Raw genomic sequence first — 21,486 nt, 5'->3', positions numbered from 1 at the left:
CGCACTCACATACTTGTTAGAACGTGACAGGCATGGTGATAAGCGTACCGTGCTACGACTCCTGATGCATTTGACAGCTGAATTTAAAACTAGTGCCATATGAAATAGGGTTGAATTTGTTTTGTTCTGAATACAAATTCAAAAACATTGATCGAAAAGCTGTCAAAAAGGGCTTGTATTACAAGCTCCAAGCTTTTGATAAACGGACCCCAAGTCTAATAAACGGATCTAGTATGTATACATTTCAAAATTATTAGAGTATGTCTACACTGAAGTATTAAGTTATATCACAGTTAAAAACGGTTCAGTCCAGCTGAACTTTACTTTTACTCCTAACTACTATCATCAGAGTCACTCTGTATCTGCCTTATGGCACTTTTCTTTTTGCGTATAACTAAAGGACTATCGCCATTGGTGGTTGTATCGACTTGGCGCTGGGGTGGTTTGGATTTCTTCTTAGTTTTTCTCTCTTCGAGGACGATTTCGGCTAATTCTAACTCGGACAAGTCGTTGACTTGGGTTAATCCGATGTGGGAATCTACGCAGAAGCTATCCTGTAAAAAACAAAAGATGTCATCATGCCTGTGGCCTTTTACTTTCCATATTGGTGGTATCATAGACATAGTATATACAAGTAATGAGGGCTATCGTTTTTTTGCTCACCAGTTGGCGCCTCTGTTGATGGTGGTCCAAAAGACTAAAGAACAGCTGTCAGTCATTTATTTATTTATTCGTATGGCATATACAGAGTCGCTAATTATTAATTACAATATGATATCTAAATTCTTAACCCATTGGGCAGCGTGTGCATTAGGTGAGTAAAGATCTAGGGCCTCTCCGATAAATTTCCGTATCGGGCAATTATGCATAATGTGGTGTATGGTCTGTACCGGGGCCCCGCAGTCGCACGCTGGTGAGTCTCTCCAACCACACTTAAACAGGTAGTCCGCACAGCGTCCATGTTCGGTGCGAAGTCTGTTCAATTGGCACCATTCCTTCCTAGATGCTGAAAAGCCATACGGCTTTTTGGTAGGGTCGTAAGTATTTAGGCTGGGGTTTGGCAGGTTGGATTGCCACTCATATTTCCAAGCGTCTTTTATATTGAAGCCACCTTGCGTCAGGGTTTGAGCGGTTTGATAGGGCGGGTGTCTGGACTTCAGACGATGCTGTGGTGGGTAAAGGAATTCCTGGTGGATCGGCAGATTCGGGTCACTGTGAATTTTGTTCGCTTCTTTTACCAGTGCCAACTGTCGTCTAAGATGAAATGTCAGTCATTGAAGTGACAAGTGACATTTCAAACTGTAAAAGACCACCATCTACACTAGCGCCCCTAGCGGCGAATTCATACGCGTTAGCCCTCATAGACGCCACCGAGCGACCGGGGGTAAGAGAAAGAATATTCATATAAAATTTGGGCTGCATAGGATTTTTTCTCTTTCACTTATAAATTTCGGTATTTCGCCATCGCCTCCTACCTATGATGCCACCCGGTCGGTGAGAAGGACAAAGCATGGCACTATTTTCTCTTTCCTCTTAAAGGAATCCCAATAAGACTATCTTTCTCTATCAAAGAGTGTCAGGCCCTTGGGTGGTATGAAAATCACATGAATGAATGAATGAATGAATGAACACCACATGCTAGTAGACGCAAACCAAACTGACGACCTGGGTCATATCATTATCTGTCTCACCCTACCTACCTATACAATCACGCAAGGGAGCAAAATTACATATTTACGGCTTGGGCGTACATTTAATCCTGAACGAAGTGATTCTCAAATAGAATCCTGAAACGCCCAAGGTGGAAATAATTTTGCTACCATGTGACACATACTGCTTTTCACATCACCTATGAGGAAATTATTCATGTTTAAAAATATTATTTAAGCTAAAAAATTGTCTGTAATAGGTGATGTGAAAATAGTACATTTCGATGCTAGTGCGGAAAGTATGTCATTACTTTACGAGTACCGAGATATCTTGCCACGAGCCATAGGCGAGTGGCAAGACTCGGGACGAGTGACGAATGACATATCCGCACGTGTATCGAACGACGTTTTTTAATACAGCTGCGAAAAAATAAGAAAAGCAACAAGTATTAAGGAATGGAATTCGAAACTTTTTATATTATTAATTCTGTGACATCACTGACATTTACATTATGAAGAGGTGTTTTTCTAGTTTTTATTCGACTACAATAGATTTTGTTATTATTATTGACCCCACTTCAATGAAAGTTTTTTTTAAATCCATGCTCTATAAGACAGAAACAATTGTAAATATTAAAACATTGTACTATTATTACCTAAATATCGTTATTTACTACGATTATTTGTGTATCGTATATTTATAAAAACAATATCGAATGTTGCCTTTGGAAACTTAAAACATTCTTGCAGTAAGAAAATACGCCTCTTCTTTGACAGGCGTTCCGTTCCATTCAGACAACTTATTAAGAACGGTTTTTCAACATTAAAAAATAAACGTGTTATAATACTTATAATGATGAAGAGGTAAGTAATAAAATATTAAATATGCATATTTTTCGTATTCTTACATTAACAGTAGGTTTTTATGTTGATTACGACGTTTAAAGGAAACTAATATAAACACTCATCAATAAGTAGTCATGAATTGGAACAAGTATAAATTTAAAAAATTGGAAAAGTAAAAAGCACTAGTTCGCGAAAACCAACTTTCCGCACGCTAAACAGCCACGAAAAGTAGCACTTTTTGAGCAACTGTATTAAAAATATATATTTTATCTTGGGTGCTAACATTCTCTTCATCCCTCACTGTGTACAGAATATACTAATGGAATACACGACCGAAAATGCTTCGCTTACCATTTCATAGGAGTCCTCTTCGACAAATTGCGAGAATATCTCCTCCCGTTTAAACCTTGTGGGTAGTTCAGGAATTTTGAATGCACCATTAACAGTACCCCTGCAATAATAAGAAAAGTATTAAAAATACGGTTTACCAAAATAGAAAATATAGTACCTACAGTAATTCTACCTAGTCGATTACTAAGTTAAGCATGTAGTACGCCTGTATGTCCGAGTGCGACACAGGCTCGTCGCAGATGAAGTTGACGATGCTGCCGACACCATCGTCTGATCTCTCGTCGTCGCTGCCCGACGCGAAGTCTGATTCCTCCGCCTCTATCTCTAGTAACGAATCATCGTAGGTCTAGTGAGGTAAAAGTGATACATACGTGACAGATCTCATGTAGTGCGCCTGTATGTCCGAGTGCGACACGGGTTCGTCGCAGATGAAGTCGACGATGCTGCCGACACTGTCGTCTGAATGCTCGTCGTCGCTGCCCGACGCATCGTCGGATTCCTCCGCCTCTATTTCTAGGAATGAATTTCCCGCTTTCTTCTGGAATTAATAAATACATCGTAAAAGTTCATTTCATAAGAGCTGACTCACTACTTGAACTGCAGGCAAGAAACCTATGTGTTTTATATAGTAATGGTTAAAGTAACATAAAAAATCAAAATATCATACCTAATAATTCATTATTTATGCAATATCCATATTATCTTTATTTATTCAAATAAATCTTATTATATTGATGAACTCTCAAATGCACTTAAACTTGCTATCAGCTGATTCAATATTTATTTAAATTATCAAAAGTGCTTTACTTACTTTTCTCACTTTATGATTTGTAGTTGACTTATGGCTGTCCCTGCTAGTCAACGGCCTCTGACTTCTTCTGTCATCATTGACAAAGTCATCGTCACTATCGCTCAATGGTCTCCTCCTCTGCAAAGACACTTTCCTGATCGGGCTATCTTCAAATAACCGCTTAGGATTATTTACTTGACTATCCCGTCTGAAAGCTTGAAGCATTTCTAAATTCATTCTATTTACATACTTTTCTTTATCATCGTCATCTTTAGTGCTTATAATATTTTCTTGCGGATTCTCATTTTCTTTTTGAGAAAACATAAAGTTCACACTACTGTCATGATTGTCTGGTTTTTGGGATCGATTGAGAGCAGCAAGCACTTTCTCTTGCAGTGTAAGCGGTTGTTCATGATTCTCAATTTTTTGCCGTTTATTAAAATATGGTGAAGCATTTAAAGTGACGTCATCATCTTCAGTTAACTTTCGTTTGTTACTTAAAGGACTTCTAAAAGGTTCTTTAACCTTTGATTCGTTGAATTCAGAGTCATTTTTTAAGTCTTCAATATCATACATTTGAGTAGCTTCATTTGAATCACTGCTACTATCACTATCAAGTACAATAAGACTTTCAGCCTTTTTATCTAGTGTAACAGAACTATTACTTTTAATTGAATTATTTAAACTATGTGCAGTTCTCTTTCTGACAGCTTGTGATAAGAGAATAGGTGATGTACTTCTATCATCCTCTTCCATTACATTAGGTTTTTCTAAAGTTTTGGAAATATTCGCTTGAGTTATTGAACGATCGGTTTTATTATTAATCATTTCGACAAGCTGCGTAATCGTAAACATGCTCTTATTGGTTGTATCTATCACTGATTTACTATTTACATTTAAATCTGATTTATTGGATATAATTAGATCAAAGTTGCTACTAGAACTTATAGTAGGCGGTATCAACTGTCTCTTAGCATTTCCTAATGGTGTGGAACTCTTTGGCTGATTTCTTTTTGTACTCAGCTGAAATTTTCGAACCTGAGTGCAAAGTATTGGTGACGTGGGTGATGTTTCAGGTCTTTTAGAAGTTTTCATTTGCCCTGATAAAATTGACGGACTAACTGGACACACGATTTCCGATTCAGTTACTTGGACTTTAAACTTATCAACTTGATCTATAACGTGATTATTATTTTCATTGATTTCTGTTTTATTTTCTTTTGCATGCGATGTTTCTAATCTGCTTTCATCAGATTCACCAAAAATGTCTTCTATACTGTCTAATCCAAAGAAACCTAAAGCTTCTTTGGGATCACTTTCATTCTTAGCTTCTGCTTCTTTAATAATGGCTTCTTCGGGACTACTGTCAGCGAATATTTCCTCAATATCACCCAAATCAAAATTTTTGTCAGTATTTTCAACGGATTCAGCAACTTTGTCATCTCCGGTAACAATTTCTTCAGGCGACCCAAAATCGAATTCTAAATCAAAATTACTACAATTATTCTTATTAACTTCCATATATGTGATGTCTTTGTAATCTTCAAATAAGTCTTGACTATTGTTAATAGTTTTCTCGCGCATCATAAGCGACTCTGCATCCAGGTCATCAATCAAATTAACATCTGGCAATATCAGGTTGGTTAAAAAGAGGGGTTTTGTAACTTTTTTCCTGCGCTTTCTTATATTTTCAATGAAGGTACAATCGCATATGTTCTGACATATTAAGCAGTTCCGCACTACTTCATTATCTAACCTTAGGTCCACCAGTAAGTTGATCAAGCTAGTTGGAATACTTCCGTCATTTTGGATGCCAAGATCATTTATTAATTTAGTGTAATTTTTGGTAGATTTGGTGGCTGTGCTAAAAAGAGCTCTAATATCACCCCCGCATCTCTTTACAGGAGACTTGATCACTGGAGCTTTTTTAGTTTTTTTAGGCGGTTTAGGTTTTTCTGGGGTGGGTACAGAGAAATTTTGTGTAGCCAAATTCTGTGTGTTAAATGCTGAAAATTAAAAGTGAACATACTCATAATGATAAATAATCATAGTTACTTGTCAAACGTTATTAATTTTAAGTGATGTTGATACTGTTCAACACAAACGTAATTCCATAAAGAATACTTTTGAAATAACAAGTGTAAATGAAGCAAGATTAAGACGATGTAAACGCATTATAAATGAAATAATAACTTACTGGGATTCTGAGTAGAAGGCGGTAATTCAAATCTCTTCGCGTCACTGTACTGCAGCAGGGACGTCAAAACCTGGGTGTTGGTCGAGTGCTCGACTTTCACTGTGTTCTGTGGGTTCCGTTGCCATTCCAACCAAGTTGACAAATTTAGTTTTCCTTCCTCGTGTGCTGCTTGTTTGAATGCATCTAAAACAATAAAGGACCATAATACATGTCTTAGAAATGTGAAACTACCTAGATGCGTTCCAGAAGGATTGGCAGGATCACGCTTCAGATTATACTTCGTTTTTTTTAGTATTAAAAAGAACTTCGCAGAAGTAAGCTTTAGGCCTGAGATACACTTGTAAGTTTTACCTACGTAAGTAGGGGCACAGCTATACTACACAATGAGAGATGAATATCGTTATCCCCTTCTAACAAATAGCTTTGTCCCTACTTACGTAAGTAAAACTTACAAGTGTATCTCAGGCCTTAGGTTCCAATTCGGGCGCTTTTTGCGGTAAAATTTTGAAGTAAATTCCACCGAGACTTCCACATAGGTAACGTAATTAAAATGCATAAACTATGAATGCATCAGATAATCCAATTTAAACTGTTGTGAGACATACTAACATTAAATCATTTTACGGTTTAGACTCACTTGTTTTAGTCACTCGCGCGACATGTTTCGGAGAGCGCACCGTAAAATGATTTAATGTTAGCATCAGATAATGTTCTGCGAAAAGACAAACTTGATTAAGGGACAAACTTGACCTTGTCATTTGCAAACAGTTGTCCCCTTACAGGCTTACATCGACATAGGTTTTATAAGTACATAACAATGCAGTGCCCTAACAGGGTTTGTGGTAAACCTACTGTTCTCTAGTTATAAGACCTATTGTAAACCCACAAAAGCAATCAATAAATTAGGTGAAGGCCATGACCAACTCTAGATCGGATCCGGAAAGCACTAATATCTTTCATGTAATCATATGAAAAAGATAATTAGTGGACTAAAAGAGATATTCTTAACTTTTAAAGATACCAGTTTTTAGCGATTCTTACCTCTATTCATTGCCCAGAACTCCTTAGGATTAGGCAAACAATCAGTTTCTTGATACCCGTCCGGAAAGATCTCCTGGAATTCGCTCTCCGTGATGAAACCGGCCCCTTCGACAGTGTTGGCAGATGTGGAGGTACTCGTACTGGCAGTAAGCATGCTACGCAAGTCTTTTTGGTTCTAAAAAAAAAGTAAAAAAAAACCTTGTAGAATAATTTTCAGGACAAATCTGCGAAAAGCAATGAAAATAATTAGGATTTATTTTGGTTATTTGTAAAATAGTCTGAGTATTATTTTTGAGACGAGCGTATATTGTCAACTTTTACATTTCATGGTGTGTCAATCTCAGCGAAATGATTTTAACGAGCCCAAACTCGATAAGGCTGCATTGTTTTAAAACATTAGGTACATAAACAAAGCTATAAATCAAATAATTCCTGCATTGAAAACCTTTGGTATATATAAATCATGAAAAAAAAAACATAGTAGGTAACTGTAAAAATCTTTTTTTTTTACTTACGAAATCGTGCGAAATCGGTACATTTTATTATCAATTTCCTATAGTGTTTATGTAGTGATTTCAGCAATAAACTATGAAAAATACACACCTCTCCTAAATATGTTCTAATAGTGGAGTATACTTATGGGTAATCGAGATCGAGACTGACTTTACTTTTAAGTTACTTTTAAATCATTTTTGCACCAAAAACTCCGGGATTTGCTTATAACCAGATATCGTAAATTATGAACCTATTTCGATTCGATTCTGTTTATAACATACCTTTTTTGTCTTATCCGCTTGCGCTTTCGTCGTATCCTTAGCGTCGCTCTTCTGTACGGTGATGAACATCTTCTGGCACACCGGCGTCATATCGTGGGGCATCATGCGAGGGTTGGCTTTGTACAAATTGTTGGCCACATCCTTGGACTGCAGGATTTTGGCGTTGAGGCCGTCTCGGCGCCGCATACAGTCCATTAGTGTCTGGATATGATATTATATGCAAGATTATATTTAAAAAAAAAACTTTATTTGCACTTTTAGAATTTAGAATAACGTACCTACGTCGATTTCAATAACATTAAAATACTACATTGTGCAACATGGGGCGTAAGTTAAATATTGCAAACGAGAGTATTGCTAAATCGCGACGGCTTGCCGGAGCGATTTATAGACTCGAGTTTGCAATATAATTACGCCCCGAGTTACACACAATGTTTTTTCATCACACTTGTGATACAAAAATGAAGGATAATGACAAAAAACTGTTAATTATAATACTAGAAACTTCATAACTCCAGGCAATACGCTTTTTCTATAGTTCCCGCTAAGCCTGCGTGCAATTCCACATTTACTGAGCGAAGAGATAAAAGTAAACCACAGCCCATAAAATAAGCAATGTTGTTTTCGTTAGAACCCGATCGATTGACACGTGTGGTTTGATTGATGTATAAATATTATTACTGTTATATAATAACTAGCTGTTGCCCGCGACCTATGTAGTTCGAGTAGATTGTTTTCGTTACTTGTTGCAATTCTACATGCAGCAAAAAATTGCAGTTGGGTTAAAATTTTGACAACACGTCACGAAAGATTTGTCTGTCACAATGCCTTTCTACGAAGTTTCAAGTTCCACGCGCAAAATATTTGGTTCTCGACACAATTTTTTAACCTCTTCTCAACCCCCTTAGAGGATGAACTTTCAAGAACGTTGCAATAATTTTCTCGTATTCTAGTGTAATGTCTTATTACGAAATTAAAGTAATTTGTTTGAAAAAATATCTTCAACTCCTTTTTAACTCCCTTTATGGATGAAGTCGACTAACCTGGTGTTCCCTGCCTTCTGTGACCAAAATGAAAACTTTGCCTCCGCGCTCTCTTCCTGTACGACCACATCTGCAACCAATCAATCAATCTTTAATGTCAAAAACACATGTCAAAAATTGCAATACATGCAACGCAAGAAGGAAGTTAATCGCTAAAGTACAACATGATCGACAAAATAAATAAAAAACCGGACAAGTGCGAGTCGGACTCCTCCACCATACATTTTAGTGTTTTTTGTTATAGCGGCAACAGAAATACATTATCTGTGAAAATTTCAACTGTCGGACAACAGACAGACGGACAGCGGAGTTACCCGTTTTTACCCTTTGGGTACGGAACCTTAAAAAGGCGGCCAATTTGACAAATGTAGGGGCGAAGGGTCAATCGATCGATCAAGACAAGGTCAGCCGAGCCGACATCTGGTCCTTCTTCGCAGACGCAAGTGGCTACTAACGCGTTGCACGCCCCCTTGCGGAACTGTCGCATCACACGGTAGCCAATAACAATAGTACATTATTGTCGAGGCTCGGAAGTAGCTACTTGCTGGCTGAGGATTCGTTTTAAACGGACGACCTTGGGAGCAAGTAGCCTTCCAGCCGAGTCATATATATTATAGTGCTATTCTCAAAAATGGTGCAAGATATATAAATATAATAGAAATATAATATTGTCTTCGGTTACCGCGATAGTTACTCATGAAATAAAACTATGAAAACGGATTATATCGCGTATATTGAATTTATAATACATCCCGACGTTTCGAACTCTTTACAGCGTTCGTGGTCAACGGGTGACTGAGGAAAAATTACAAAATGCAAAAATACCCACATACTAAAATAATGAACAATCATAGACTACAAACTTTAAGGCTGGTTGTACATGCAAAATCGGTTCATAAGGCTAATGTTCATTATTTTAGTATGTGGGTATTTTTGCATTTTGTAATTTTTCCTCAGTCACCCGTTGACCACGAACGCTGTAAAGAGTTCGAAACGTCGGGATGTATTATAAATTCAATATACGCGATATAATCCGTTTTCATAGTTTTATTTTATAATAGAAATATTTTACATATGCTAAGTTCTAATGTATATTCACAGAAAAAAGTAAAAACATTTGAAAAGATTTGCTTTGCCGCCTTTTTATTTTTTTAATTAAGTATAGAAGTGTATTTTTCTACTGAAAATATGCCAACCTATTTGAGACACCTGAATAGTCGCGGTACCAACATTATAAAAATAAGTAATGATCATCTGTTTAATGGACCTATACCTTGATTTGATATGGCCACTTCAACTTTTAAAAAGTTTGGAACACGTCAAATAATAGAATTTGTATGCAACATTGCAGTACCGAAATTGAGACTGCAATGTTTTTAACTTTTTAATTTTTAGATTGACCATAAACTACGCATTTCGCGACCTATTTTTTAACCGGCAACGTCGACTTTGCCGTCCATTTTTGAGAAAAGACATATTATACCTCTGCACGAGACGCACTGGCGAAGCTGTAGAGATATCGAAGCATAAGATGAGGTCGACCGAGCCGACATCCAGGCCTTCTTCGCAGACGCAAGTCGCCACTAAAGCGTTGCACGCGCCCTCGCGGAACTGTCGCATCACACGTAGCTGCTGCTTTTGTGATACCACTGGCTTGTTGTCCTTACCTGTGGAAAGTTACCAAACAATTATAGAGAGCCGATTTTATTATTCTCTAGCGTCCCCCGGTTCTAATAACAGTACAAATTACCTCCAATGAAATGTAAATCATTATTAAATGGAACAGAATTGCTTTTATTTCATTTCGTTCTATTTTAAAATTAAAGTTTTCAGTTCTATTTTCTAACAGCATTGATTCAAATTTGACTGCCAATTTTTCTTGTATCATATATATATGTGCCTACATGAATCATGAAATTTTTCAAATGTTGAATAAAACTTACCAGAGGCGCCTTGACCGACGAACATCTGTGGTACAATTAGCGGCCGGCATTGCAACAACAGGCAATGTACCAAGTTCACGCTCTCGCGGTACTCGCAGAATACTGAAAAAAAAACACACATTGTGCTAGAATATCATGTCAGATTAGATCGGTGATGTTCTTAAAATAAAATTGTATTATTTCGTTTACAAACAGAAACACACTAGAAATTTTGAGAGAATGCAATTTGGCACTTGCTAAATACACTACAAATTGCCAAACGCGGACTTCCGCGTTTGGCAATTTGTAGTTTGTGCTGTTAAAGAACATCAAACGCTGGGACAAAAATATAATGGAAAATAAATGTGCCCCTCGAGTCCCACGGACGCGATATCACGTCGGAAATGAAAATCAATCAAATCTAAATTTTAAACTTTTGGGTTTTTTATTTAGGAAAATACTACTCCAAGCACTCCAGAGGTCAAAGGTACATTTTTTAAGCCACAACCCGGTATTTCTTTCTCACTCGGAGAAAGCTAAGCCTAACACGAAATAGAGAAAATAAAATAAAAAAATTATTGCCAATACCAGAAAGAAAAATATAAAAACATTGCACAAGAGACAAAACCAAAAAACACAATACTTACACTTAAATTTTACAAAAACATTATAGAAAACATGCACAGAAAAAAAAAATTGGACAGTAAACTACATCTAGGTCTGTTTGTGGTATAGGCAATGGGTACCAGTCTCAGCTTTTGCTAGATATACTTTGACAGAAACTTGTCATGTTCATTCATACCTATCGCTTTCGTATCCTGTCCGTTGCGTTTCGCGGCTTGAAAATGTTCCAGCATGATCTCCTTCAGTCTGTCGAATTTTGGGTGGCCAAAGTGCAGATCTTTGGGTATCTAAGAAAAAAATCTATTCATTTTCCGAAGTGCTGGTCTGACGAGAGCACATGATAATTAAATATCGATTCAAATGTTTTTGATATCGATACGAGCCAATTTCTAAATCATAATAAGAAATGTGACTCCTTGAAGTAAATGTTATTAGTAAAGAGAGCGTCAGCTCTTTAATTACCTACTTGCAAATCTTTTATTTGTTCTTATTGCAAATACATGTCCAACATCTGACATGCTTTCAATCAATCAATCAATCGTTTATATGCAGATAAAAACATAGTACAATGCATGCAAATACATTTACATCAAACATTACACCACCGGTAATGTCAAAATAAATTCCACAACTCAAAAGAAAATACATTACAATTAAATATATATATATATATATATCTCTCGTTTTTTTTGCCCTCGCACTATTTAACGTCAACCCAAGATTGCTCCCACGTCAGACCGGGGTTGACAAAAAAAACGTTATTTGAAGTAAAGTAGCGCTAAATACAAGTCGGTTATGTGCCTGAAACCAGAATAAGGCTCTAAAAACACTCACATCTGGTATCGACCCATCCGGAAGAATACTCGTGTCCAGTGCCATAGGGTTAACTCCTAAATCATCTCGCAGCCGTTCAAGTAACGCCGTGAGCCGATCATCGGCTTGAATCCACGATTTTTCGGGATGATCGTCGAAGAAGTTAAGGAAGACTCGAGCGCCGTGCTTAACTAGTAACTCCAGGCCGTGGTATAAGGCTATTAAAAGTGTGAAGTCTTTCATTATGTAGTTGTGTTGTGGGTGCCTGTAAAATTAAACAGTCAGTAGTAGTGTATAGGTATAGAAATAGAAATGTTAACAGGGTGTCGCTTACGAACGCTACTCTTTTTTAGGGTTCCGTAATACCCAAAGGGTAAAAACGGGACCCTATTACTAAGACTCCGCTGTCCGTCTGTCCGTCCGTCTGTCTGTCTGTCACCAGGCTGTATTTCATGAACCGTGATAGCTAGATAGTTGAAATTTTCACAGATGATGTATTTCTGTTGCCGCTATAACAACAAATACTAAAAACAGAATAATATAAATATTTAAATGGGGCTCCCATACAACAAACGTGATTTTTTTTGCCGTTTTTTTCCGTAATGGTACGGAACCCTTCGTGCGCGAGTCCGACTCGCACTTGGCCGGTTTTTTTTAATACGTATTTCAAAATGCATCTCTTTCACAAGGAATCAAGTAGATAAACGTACGTTTCTTGCAAGAAAAGATAGTAATTCGCTAGTCGTTCAGTCGCCGCCAATATGTAGGTATTATAGTTGAATCCCTATTCATTTATAACATCAAACATTTATTCAGCAAATAGGCCACAGGGGCACTTTTACATGTCAATTTTTACAAACAATAGAATCAACCCAAAATTACAAAAAAAAAACAATTACATAAATATAAATGTCAAATTACACAAAAAAAAACTAATAAAAAATATACAAACAACAAAAGTACTAAAATTGTTTAGAGATGCAAAAGTCTAGGTGTCAGAGATAAAATGTATATAATAATAAAAAGATCATCAAATTATCCAGAGATGTAAAGGGTCTCCAAGACTTGAATTGTTATATAATTAATATATATAAATACGAATGTAACTGACAGACTGAGTTACATTCGTATCTGAACCGATTTATATAAAATTTGGTATGGAGACGAAGTCCTAGGGAAGGATTAGGATAATATTTATCAATGAAATCATCATTCCACGCAAACGAAGTCGTGAGCAGAAGCTAGCAGGGTTCGAAATTATCCAGATAATTATAGTCTTTGATAATTATCGCGATAATTATCCGAAAATTATCCTATAAATATCGGGTAATTATCCCACGTATGGATGGTGCTATCATTATTTTCTTTGAATTTTTTGATAGTAAAAAATAATGATTTTTGCTTTTTTTTTTATGATGAATAGGCAGGCGTTTGACCACGATCCCACCTGATGGTAAGTGATGATGTGGTCTACGGTGGAGCACGCTTACCTATGAGATACCTATTAACTCTTGCCTTGAAGAGCCCCAAATTGTACTCATGCGGAAACAGACTCGGGCAGGGCGTCCCACTCCTTGGCAGTTCGCATAAGAAATGTGGAAGCAAAACGATTCGTGCGTATTTTTGGAGTTCCTACCATGAAGCGATGCCGGAGTGCCGTTTGCTATGTACAAATAAAAACTGACCTCATTTTGATTAGTTTTTTTATTAACCATTTCAAGATAATCATCATGTAACAATCTAATTATATGTATTTCGTAAATTTTAGGTTATTATCAAATCGATAATTAACAGGCATAAAAATCACGATAATAATCGCGATAACTATGATTGATAATTATCCTTTCGAACCCTAGTTTCATAATACATACCTACTCCCTCGTTCCTTTCCTTGATATTCCTTATACAGCATCACAATGCGTCCCTTTGACAAGTTACCAACGTTGTGCGGTAGAATGTTCATTTCTTTCAGTCTTCTCGCGTACCCATCCAAAATCTACAAAATTTCAATAAACTGAAATATAGTAGTGTGACTACTAAACTATATAATACTACCGACTAAATAATACTACCACCTACTACTACTAATAAAATAATTTGATTTCTTCAAAAAGTTGTGTATAGATGGCAGCACCAGTCTATCTCGCTCCGTAAGGAATGAGGGCTAACGCGTATAAATTCGCCGCTAGGGGCGCTAGTGTAGATGGTGGTCTTTTCCATAGTTCGAAATGTCAAATGTCACTTGTCACTTCAATGACTGACAGCTGTTCTTTAGTCTTTTGGACCACCATCAACAGAGGCGCCAACTGGTGAGCAAAAACACGATACCCCTCATTCGTATAGGAGGTGCGAGCACGTACTTCTTGCCCTGAGAGTTGGTCAAAGACGCCTAGTCTTAGTAAGATGGCATATAGTCGAGAAATTGGGACGGGTTCCGCCGTGGCGGGGTGGCCTAGGGGTTCAAGGCGTTAGCCCGGATTGCTAAAGACGCCGGTTCGAATCCGGCCTCCACCACTGGAGGGCTTCGTCACTTTTTCCTTTTTCTTTAATACATGACATGTATTTCAGTTTATACTGACTACTTTTTCGATTGACCTTTGTCGGTATACGATTGTCATTTTGTCTACGGTCCCTGTATGTAATGTAGGTAGGTCCCTATGTTCATTCAAGAGTTTTGACAGCTATAGTTTTCAACCGTCAGCCTCATTACCTAGGCAATAGAGTTCAATAAAAATATCAAGCAAGTGGCTACAACTTCAGCGAAGCGCTAGTGGCCTAGCGGTAAGAGCGTGCGACTTTCAATCCGGAAATAGCGGGTTTAAACCCCGGCTCGTACCAATGAGTTTTTCGGAACTGTACGAAATATCATTTGATATTTACCAGTCGCTTTTTGGTGAAGGAAAACATCGTGAGGAAACCGGGCTAATCCCAATAAGGCCTAGTTTACCCTCTGGGTTGGAAAGTCAGATGGCAGTCGCTTTCGTAAAAACTAGTGCCTACGCCAATTCTTGGGATTAGTTGCCAAGCGGACCCCAGGCTCCCATGAGCCGTGACAAAATGTCGGGCCAACCCGAGGGAGATAAGGAGTCAGCAAATACTACCCGGTTAGCACCTTTGTATACAAAGTTCTATGCAGGAGGAATCACTTTGGGGGCGTTCAGGAATACCTGAACGTAACCGTAACGTGACGTAATAACGTAACGCAATTTTCGAAGATTTTTGACCCCCCTCCCCACGTGTAACGCGCCGTAACGTTTTCGTGTACCCTCCCTTCCCCTACCTAAAAGTTACGTAACACCAACCCCACGTGATCATTATCATAAAATAGAATAAATGAGCGAGCGTGCATGAGGAATGTTATGAAAGCGCATAAAGGAAGCGAAAGAGGTATATGTCAGGATCGTAGCAAGTGGAAATCCGTGGTCTCTGCCTACCCCTCCGGGAAATAGGCGTGATTATAAGTATTTGTTTTAATTAATAAATAAAAAAAAGACATTGTTACGTAACGCATTGTTCCAACCCCCCCTTCTGCCCCTGTAACGCATCGTAACGTTTTACAAGACCCCCTCTCCCCAAATTGCGTTACGTAATATTTGAACGCCCCCTTTTCTCTGTAGCTGATTGTACATATCCGATGCCGTTGCGACCCGCAGCAAACTCAAATGGGATAGCTTCACATCACAAGGTAACATTACATTACGCAGTGTGTGTGTAGTATCCGCAAAACAAAATGACGACCGAGATCACACTAGCAAGTAGCATCTCTTTCACTCCTGCTCCTGCTACAACTATACAAGTGTGAACGAGAAGTTTTACGACCCCGGTAGTCAGTTCGGTTCTTCGGATATTATAGTTGTCAGGACGCAGCTACAGTTGTCAGCCTTATTGCTTAGGAAATAGAGTTCAATTACCTCAACGTAGTGGTTCCTCAGCTGCGTCAGCTCCGGTCCTAGTTGCACCACAACAGTATTGATTTTCCTCGAGTGGCTGTACGGCGCTACGTCTATACAGTTCTCTGTTCGCAGCTCCAAATGGGCAATGTTTAGGTGTTTCACTACCTAAAATTAAAAAAAAAAACGTATTAACAAGAGTACAATTTACTTATGCAAAGGAAGAAATTGAGTGAAATACAAAGACATTTTTTTTTTATCAAAGACAAAAAACACATTTAATTATACGAACGGGTCTACCGCGATTTAATTTCATTGTTTTTACTTTAAATTTCGACGTTTCAGCTGAATTGCACCAGCTGTGGTCACGGAAACACCGCTGCCAACTCACACACAGCCGTGGTTAAGGTAAAAACAATAAAATTAAATGGCGTTAGACCCGTTCGCATAATTAAATATGTGTTTAAAGTGTTATAAATACAAAAAAAAAACACTGAAACTGATGTCAAATACAAGTAGATGTGTAGTGACGTAGATGGCGCTGTACGGTAGCATATGGTTTTTAGACAACTTTACTCTCCAGTGTGTCCTGTCCTAGTAGGTATATTAATAGCATTGTCAACTTTAACATTTTATATCTTGCAACCTTTTTCTATATTATATTCCACAGGTTTCTTCAAATCTACCAAGAACCAGCAGTGCGCACTTAGTTGTGAACTAACATTAAAGAAACCCCTATCAATCTAATACTTTGTTGGATATAGGTACAGGTATGCATATAGGTATGTATATCAATTAATATATAACTTACATTGATAACATCCTCAAGTTTACTCCCCGGCGTGGCTGACAAAGCCAGCATCCTATACGTCTTGTGCTTCATCTCAGTCAAAGTGGCCACGATCTGGCAATAAGCGTAGTTCCCGCGCGCGCGGTGCGCCTCGTCCACTACCAAGCAACGGATCTTGTCGCCCGGACAGATGCCGGACTTGATGTCGTTGTAGATGACTTGCGGTGTAGCGAAGAATACCCTTTTAGTTTGCCAGTGGAGTTTTCGATTGTTGACTGCCATGTGCCCTGAAATCATTACGAAGCAGATCAAATTAAGATGTTTTAAGTGTATGGGGGACTACGAAAATTAAATGTTAGAAATACTTGCAGAAAATCCTCCTTTTTAGGGTTCCGTAGCCAAAGGGTAATAACGGGACTCTATTACTAAGACTCCGCTGTCCGTCTGTCTGTCACCAGGCTGTATCTCATGAACCGTGATAGCTAGACTGTTTAAATTTTCACAGATGATGTATTTCTGTTGCCGCTACAACAAATATTAAAAAAGTATGGAACCCTCGGTGGGCGAGTCCGACTCGCACTTGTCCCGTTTTTTGCGACGATATCGGTATTTTTAATTTAGAACCTTGATTTACACTTATACTGGTATTTAGTCCAAAAAAGGATTTAAGGTGTAGAAAAACCATAAAGGATATTGTATAGGTATATTGACTGTCCAGTGTCCGTTCCGTTTGTACCTGGTTTATATATGAGTTTACTCAATTTTCACACAGAAACTATTAGGTAGACATTAGAGGTTTTATTTACTTTTACAAAACAGAAAATGATACAGGTTTCAGAAAAAAAAAAGCATTTGGACAAGTGAAAGTTTGGCAAAATACATAAGGAAAATTCAGTGTACCCAATAAGGCCCACGGTCCTACCCGTAGTACTGCCACAGAATAAGTAATAGTATTATCATACAGAACGGCCACGCACCGCCCCGCCCCGATTCAAATTACCTCGCCCCGCAGCACCAGATTGACGGCCTTTTGCCGGCCGCTCAGTACTATTTTTAAGCAACTTACTCACACTATGACGCATGACGCGTGTACAGACGTGCCGTTCACACATAGAAACGCAAGTGATTTTTGATGTACAGCGTGTCCGCCCTGTCTGTGGTACTGCACTACTTAAATTTAATATAAACCATTTTCAATTGGAACAGTAGGCCGAGCACATGATTGAGGCGACAGTATCTCGCCGCGAGATAGAGTACCCGTCTTTTACAAACGGGTAGTCTATGTCGCGGCGAGATACTCTCGCGCCAATCATGTGCTAGCCCGGCAGTGGCATTTCTTTTGTTTCGTTCTAAAAAAAATATGTGAAATCAATAGTGATGGATATATGGTTGAATTTCCTATGATTTCGCTTTTTTTTTTATGGTGGGCCTTAGGAGGATTATAGGATGGGTTAGTGGGATTAATATACCTCATAGTATAAGAATCGATATACCTGTCATTTCAATGGTGTCATTAGGAGGAATGGCTATGATGTTGTAGCAAGCATCAATCTGCTGAGCTACCAGAGGTCTTGTTGGGGCGGTGAACACAATCTTGCCGAGGGGGTACCAGCGGTAGAAGTTGTACATTATCACTGCTGCTATAAATGTTTTACCCAATCCCGTGGGCAGGCTCACCTGTTCAATACAATTTCTCATTATCTCCTTAAAATTTAAAATGACATCATTATATGGGTCATTTTTTATGAAAAGGGACCTTATTGTCGATGGCGCTTACGCCGCACAGCGCCGCGCGGCATTGTATTTATACGACAATAAGGTCCCTTTTTATAGAAAATACCACATATATATATTGTGCAATTAACCCATGTTTTATGACATTTGTTTTTTCAATAGTTGTCTTTAGTTATTTTTTTTTGTATTTTTGGTAATCTGTCTAGAATGTTACTTATGCTTGTTTTTTTTTATTTAGGTGATTTTGCAGACCTACTTTGGAATGAGCAAAATGATACCTCTCATTTGATTTGATTTTATTTTAATGTCTGTATGTAAATAGTTTTATTTCTTTGTCTATTAAAAAAAATAAAAAAATAAAAAAATATTTTCAGACAGTTACAGTCCATAGTTGTTAGTCTCTATTACTTAGTATTTTAATATTAAACTTCTGCATTGACACTTTTGCTTTGGCAATTTGTTATAATACAACCATATTGCATGAAGACAAAATGTACCCGTCGCCGCAGAAAAAAATGTTGTCAAGAGTTTTGAAATTAACAAGTAATGAAACTTACTAAAGTGTTTTTCATTAGAGCAGCTCTGATAATGTTGAACTGATAGTCCCTGACAGGGTAGTTGGTGGGGTAAATCCATGTTTTGCCAGTCAGCCTGTCGTAGCCACTGATCTCTTCATCACAGCACAGAGCGCTAAAAAAATATTATTAAAAAAACTATAGATAATCCTATTATAAGTCCGACAGTTCTTCAGGTATGTCCATTGGATTCACTAGTAAATTCAATGGACTAGGTATAGTTTAAGTATGCAAGATTACAGAGCTCTGACAGACCAGTTGCTCAAAACAAAATCTTCTACTTTACCATATTACCATAATCAACTACAATAACTTGCCTCAAACCAACTCAATTAAGTTGTAGACTTATAATTAGTGTTACACTGCCACCACAGCCACAGTTTATTTGTGAATAAATAAGTTAAATATTGAAATAGTTAAAATGATTTCACTCAGACCTTCTTAACAGTTATACATAGTCGTTCGATTTGTAGCTGGCCCCAAACGGTTTATCCTTTGCGTATTGTTAAGTTCGGTCACTTTAACCGGTTATTAGCCGGGTCCACACATAGCGAGCAGCCTCTTGAGGAAATTTCCTCGCGCGGCCGCGTGCTCGTGTAACTTTTGCCTCAGACGTTTGCCTCACCCGAGCCAATTTGCTAGGCAAGATGGCGTCATTCAGTCAGCTGTTCAAAATGGCGTCGCATTATTTTGCTTTTAAAAGCAATTCAAAAGAAAAGGAGGAAGAAAAGAAGGAATCATTAGGGGATTTTGGGTGCGGCAATTATATAGACACAGATCGCAATACATTTTTTCCGTGTTTTGACAACTTTTGACGTAAGTACGAACAAATCACACGCATCATGAACAAACACGTCCACACTGGAGCGCGGCAAACGTCTGAGGCGCCTTTGAGCATGACGAAAAACCGCCGCCGCTCGGGCGTGGAAAACGCGCGCGGCGCCTCGGCCGAGGCACGTCTACACTGGCCGTTTTGTGCGCAAGATTTCCTCGCGAGGCTGCTCGCTATGTGTGGACCCGGCTATTGAATTAAAACTCCTATGGAAATTGCAATAAGATTCAAAATGAACAAATGGAAAAATAATTTGTGATTTCTTGTGTGGTCCTTCTATTGTTACTGAGTGCCAGCGAGTCAAACGCTAGAGAACCAGTCTAAAATGTCTCGAGTTGCATTACAAAGGCGCGTTATCGGAGAGCGCACATACACTGGTTTTTTGAGCATTGGACTAGCCCGCGCTCAGGTGCCAATTAGAATTAAAAAAACCAAATTTTTGCAGATTTACTTAACAATAGGCAAAGGATTAGCCGTTCGGAGCCAGCTACAAATCGAACGACTATACAATTTTAACACCTGGAGCAATTAGAACATACAGGTGTAGTGCATAATTATTTATCATCGTATTTTCACGGAAACGCATGAACGTCTCATGCTATTTCAGTCAGTCTCAGTACAAAAAGTACTGAGGTTGACTGGAGTAGCATGACAAATATAAATGTTTCTGAGAATTTACAATAGTAAAGGATTATTACTACATTACATGCCAACTGATTGGAGCACAAGTCATGCAACAGAAAGGCAACACAAGATGAGTCTGTTGCGATAAAGTACTTGCTTTGTTAGTGGGTGAACCTAATCTATAAGCATTTTTTTGTTTTTTTTATAAGTACTTAGGTAGTCCGGTCTGTGCCAGAAGGAAATATAAAACCATGGTAATAATCTAGTAATTGGCATGGGTAGATAGTGAAATAGACCATGTGCGTGGCGTACGGCCTCAACTTTCAATTCAATACCTTCGTAAGCATCTTGTACTCAAGGAGTGGCGGGAAATTAATGTTTTATTTCGTTTTATGAATTGTTATGTTAAATACCTTACCTGACATTAAAAGAATTGTGACTGTTGTTCAGGGTGTCGTTAATTACACTTTTAGAGAAGTTTGATCTGTCTTTAAACGAATTATTTTCAAAATGAGCCATAATTGAAGAATCGTCAAATAGATCATCATCTTCACCGGGTCCATCGTTTTTATTTGACTTTTCCATAAAGTTATTCATGACTAAAACTAATTCATATTCACTAACATCATAAAATGTAGTTTTGATGTCTAAATTGTTTCTTTGATAAATTTAATGGTATAATTTTCCATAGTAATTTTCATTGCAAAGAAAACAACAACAGTAGCAGCAGGCCAGCAGCAGCTGCCAAAACTCAGGCCAAAAGTTTAAATAAACAGGTTAGAATTCGAAAGCGTTCGAAATCTAAGAAATATTTTCTATCAATGTAAAAAGGTCAGGCTTGATTAAAATAAATATATTTGTTATGTATCGAATGTTTTTATCTGAATACAGTTAATTTGATTCTCCTAGCGAATAATGTAACGATTATTTTATTAGTAAGTATTTTTATTTAAAATCACGTATAAGTTGTTTGGTTTCGGAATGTCACA

At 37.9% G+C, this 21,486-nt stretch overlaps 1 protein-coding gene and 1 non-coding gene across 2 annotated transcripts; one reads left to right on the top strand and one right to left on the bottom strand.

The window, feature by feature from the left end:
* Nucleotides 1-64: 64 nt before the first annotated feature.
* On the bottom strand, nucleotides 65-21,208 carry LOC134743501 (uncharacterized). The gene is made up of 18 exons (XM_063676959.1): nucleotides 20,916-21,208; nucleotides 19,024-19,156; nucleotides 18,226-18,409; nucleotides 16,754-17,019; nucleotides 15,964-16,110; nucleotides 13,924-14,048; nucleotides 12,074-12,317; nucleotides 11,418-11,526; nucleotides 10,637-10,738; nucleotides 10,177-10,360; nucleotides 8,694-8,763; nucleotides 7,651-7,851; nucleotides 6,875-7,049; nucleotides 5,834-6,016; nucleotides 3,658-5,642; nucleotides 3,218-3,384; nucleotides 2,847-2,946; nucleotides 65-554 (listed from the first exon to the last, which is right to left on the bottom strand). The coding sequence occupies exons 1-18, from the start codon at nucleotides 21,092-21,094 to the stop codon at nucleotides 333-335; spliced, it is 4,776 nt and encodes a 1,591-aa protein (XP_063533029.1). The 5' UTR covers nucleotides 21,095-21,208; the 3' UTR covers nucleotides 65-332.
* On the top strand, nucleotides 14,494-14,566 carry Trnas-gga (transfer RNA serine (anticodon GGA)). The gene has a single exon. It is a non-coding gene; the product is annotated as a tRNA-Ser (tRNA).
* Nucleotides 21,209-21,486: the final 278 nt, after the last annotated feature.

The sequence above is a fragment of the Cydia strobilella genome, chromosome 8 (assembly GCF_947568885.1).
Source record: "Cydia strobilella chromosome 8, ilCydStro3.1, whole genome shotgun sequence".
Taxonomy (NCBI): domain Eukaryota; kingdom Metazoa; phylum Arthropoda; class Insecta; order Lepidoptera; family Tortricidae; genus Cydia; species Cydia strobilella.
The sequence above is the reverse complement of the archived record's forward strand: the minus strand, read 5'-3'. Positions and strand labels throughout refer to the sequence as shown.

Bases quoted from the DNA above. Each gene is read 5' to 3' on its own strand.
- LOC134743501 (XM_063676959.1), bottom strand. From the start codon at position 21,094: ATGAATAACTTTATGGAAAAGTCAAATAAAAACGATGGACCCGGTGAA. The intron at 11,527-12,073 runs GTGAGTGTTTTT...TTTTTTTCTTAG, and splicing joins CGGATGGGTCGATACCAGAT to ATACCCAAAGATCTGCACTT. The intron at 2,947-3,217 runs GTATGTATCACT...TTATTATTGCAG, and splicing joins CACTACATGAGATCTGTCAC to GGGTACTGTTAATGGTGCAT.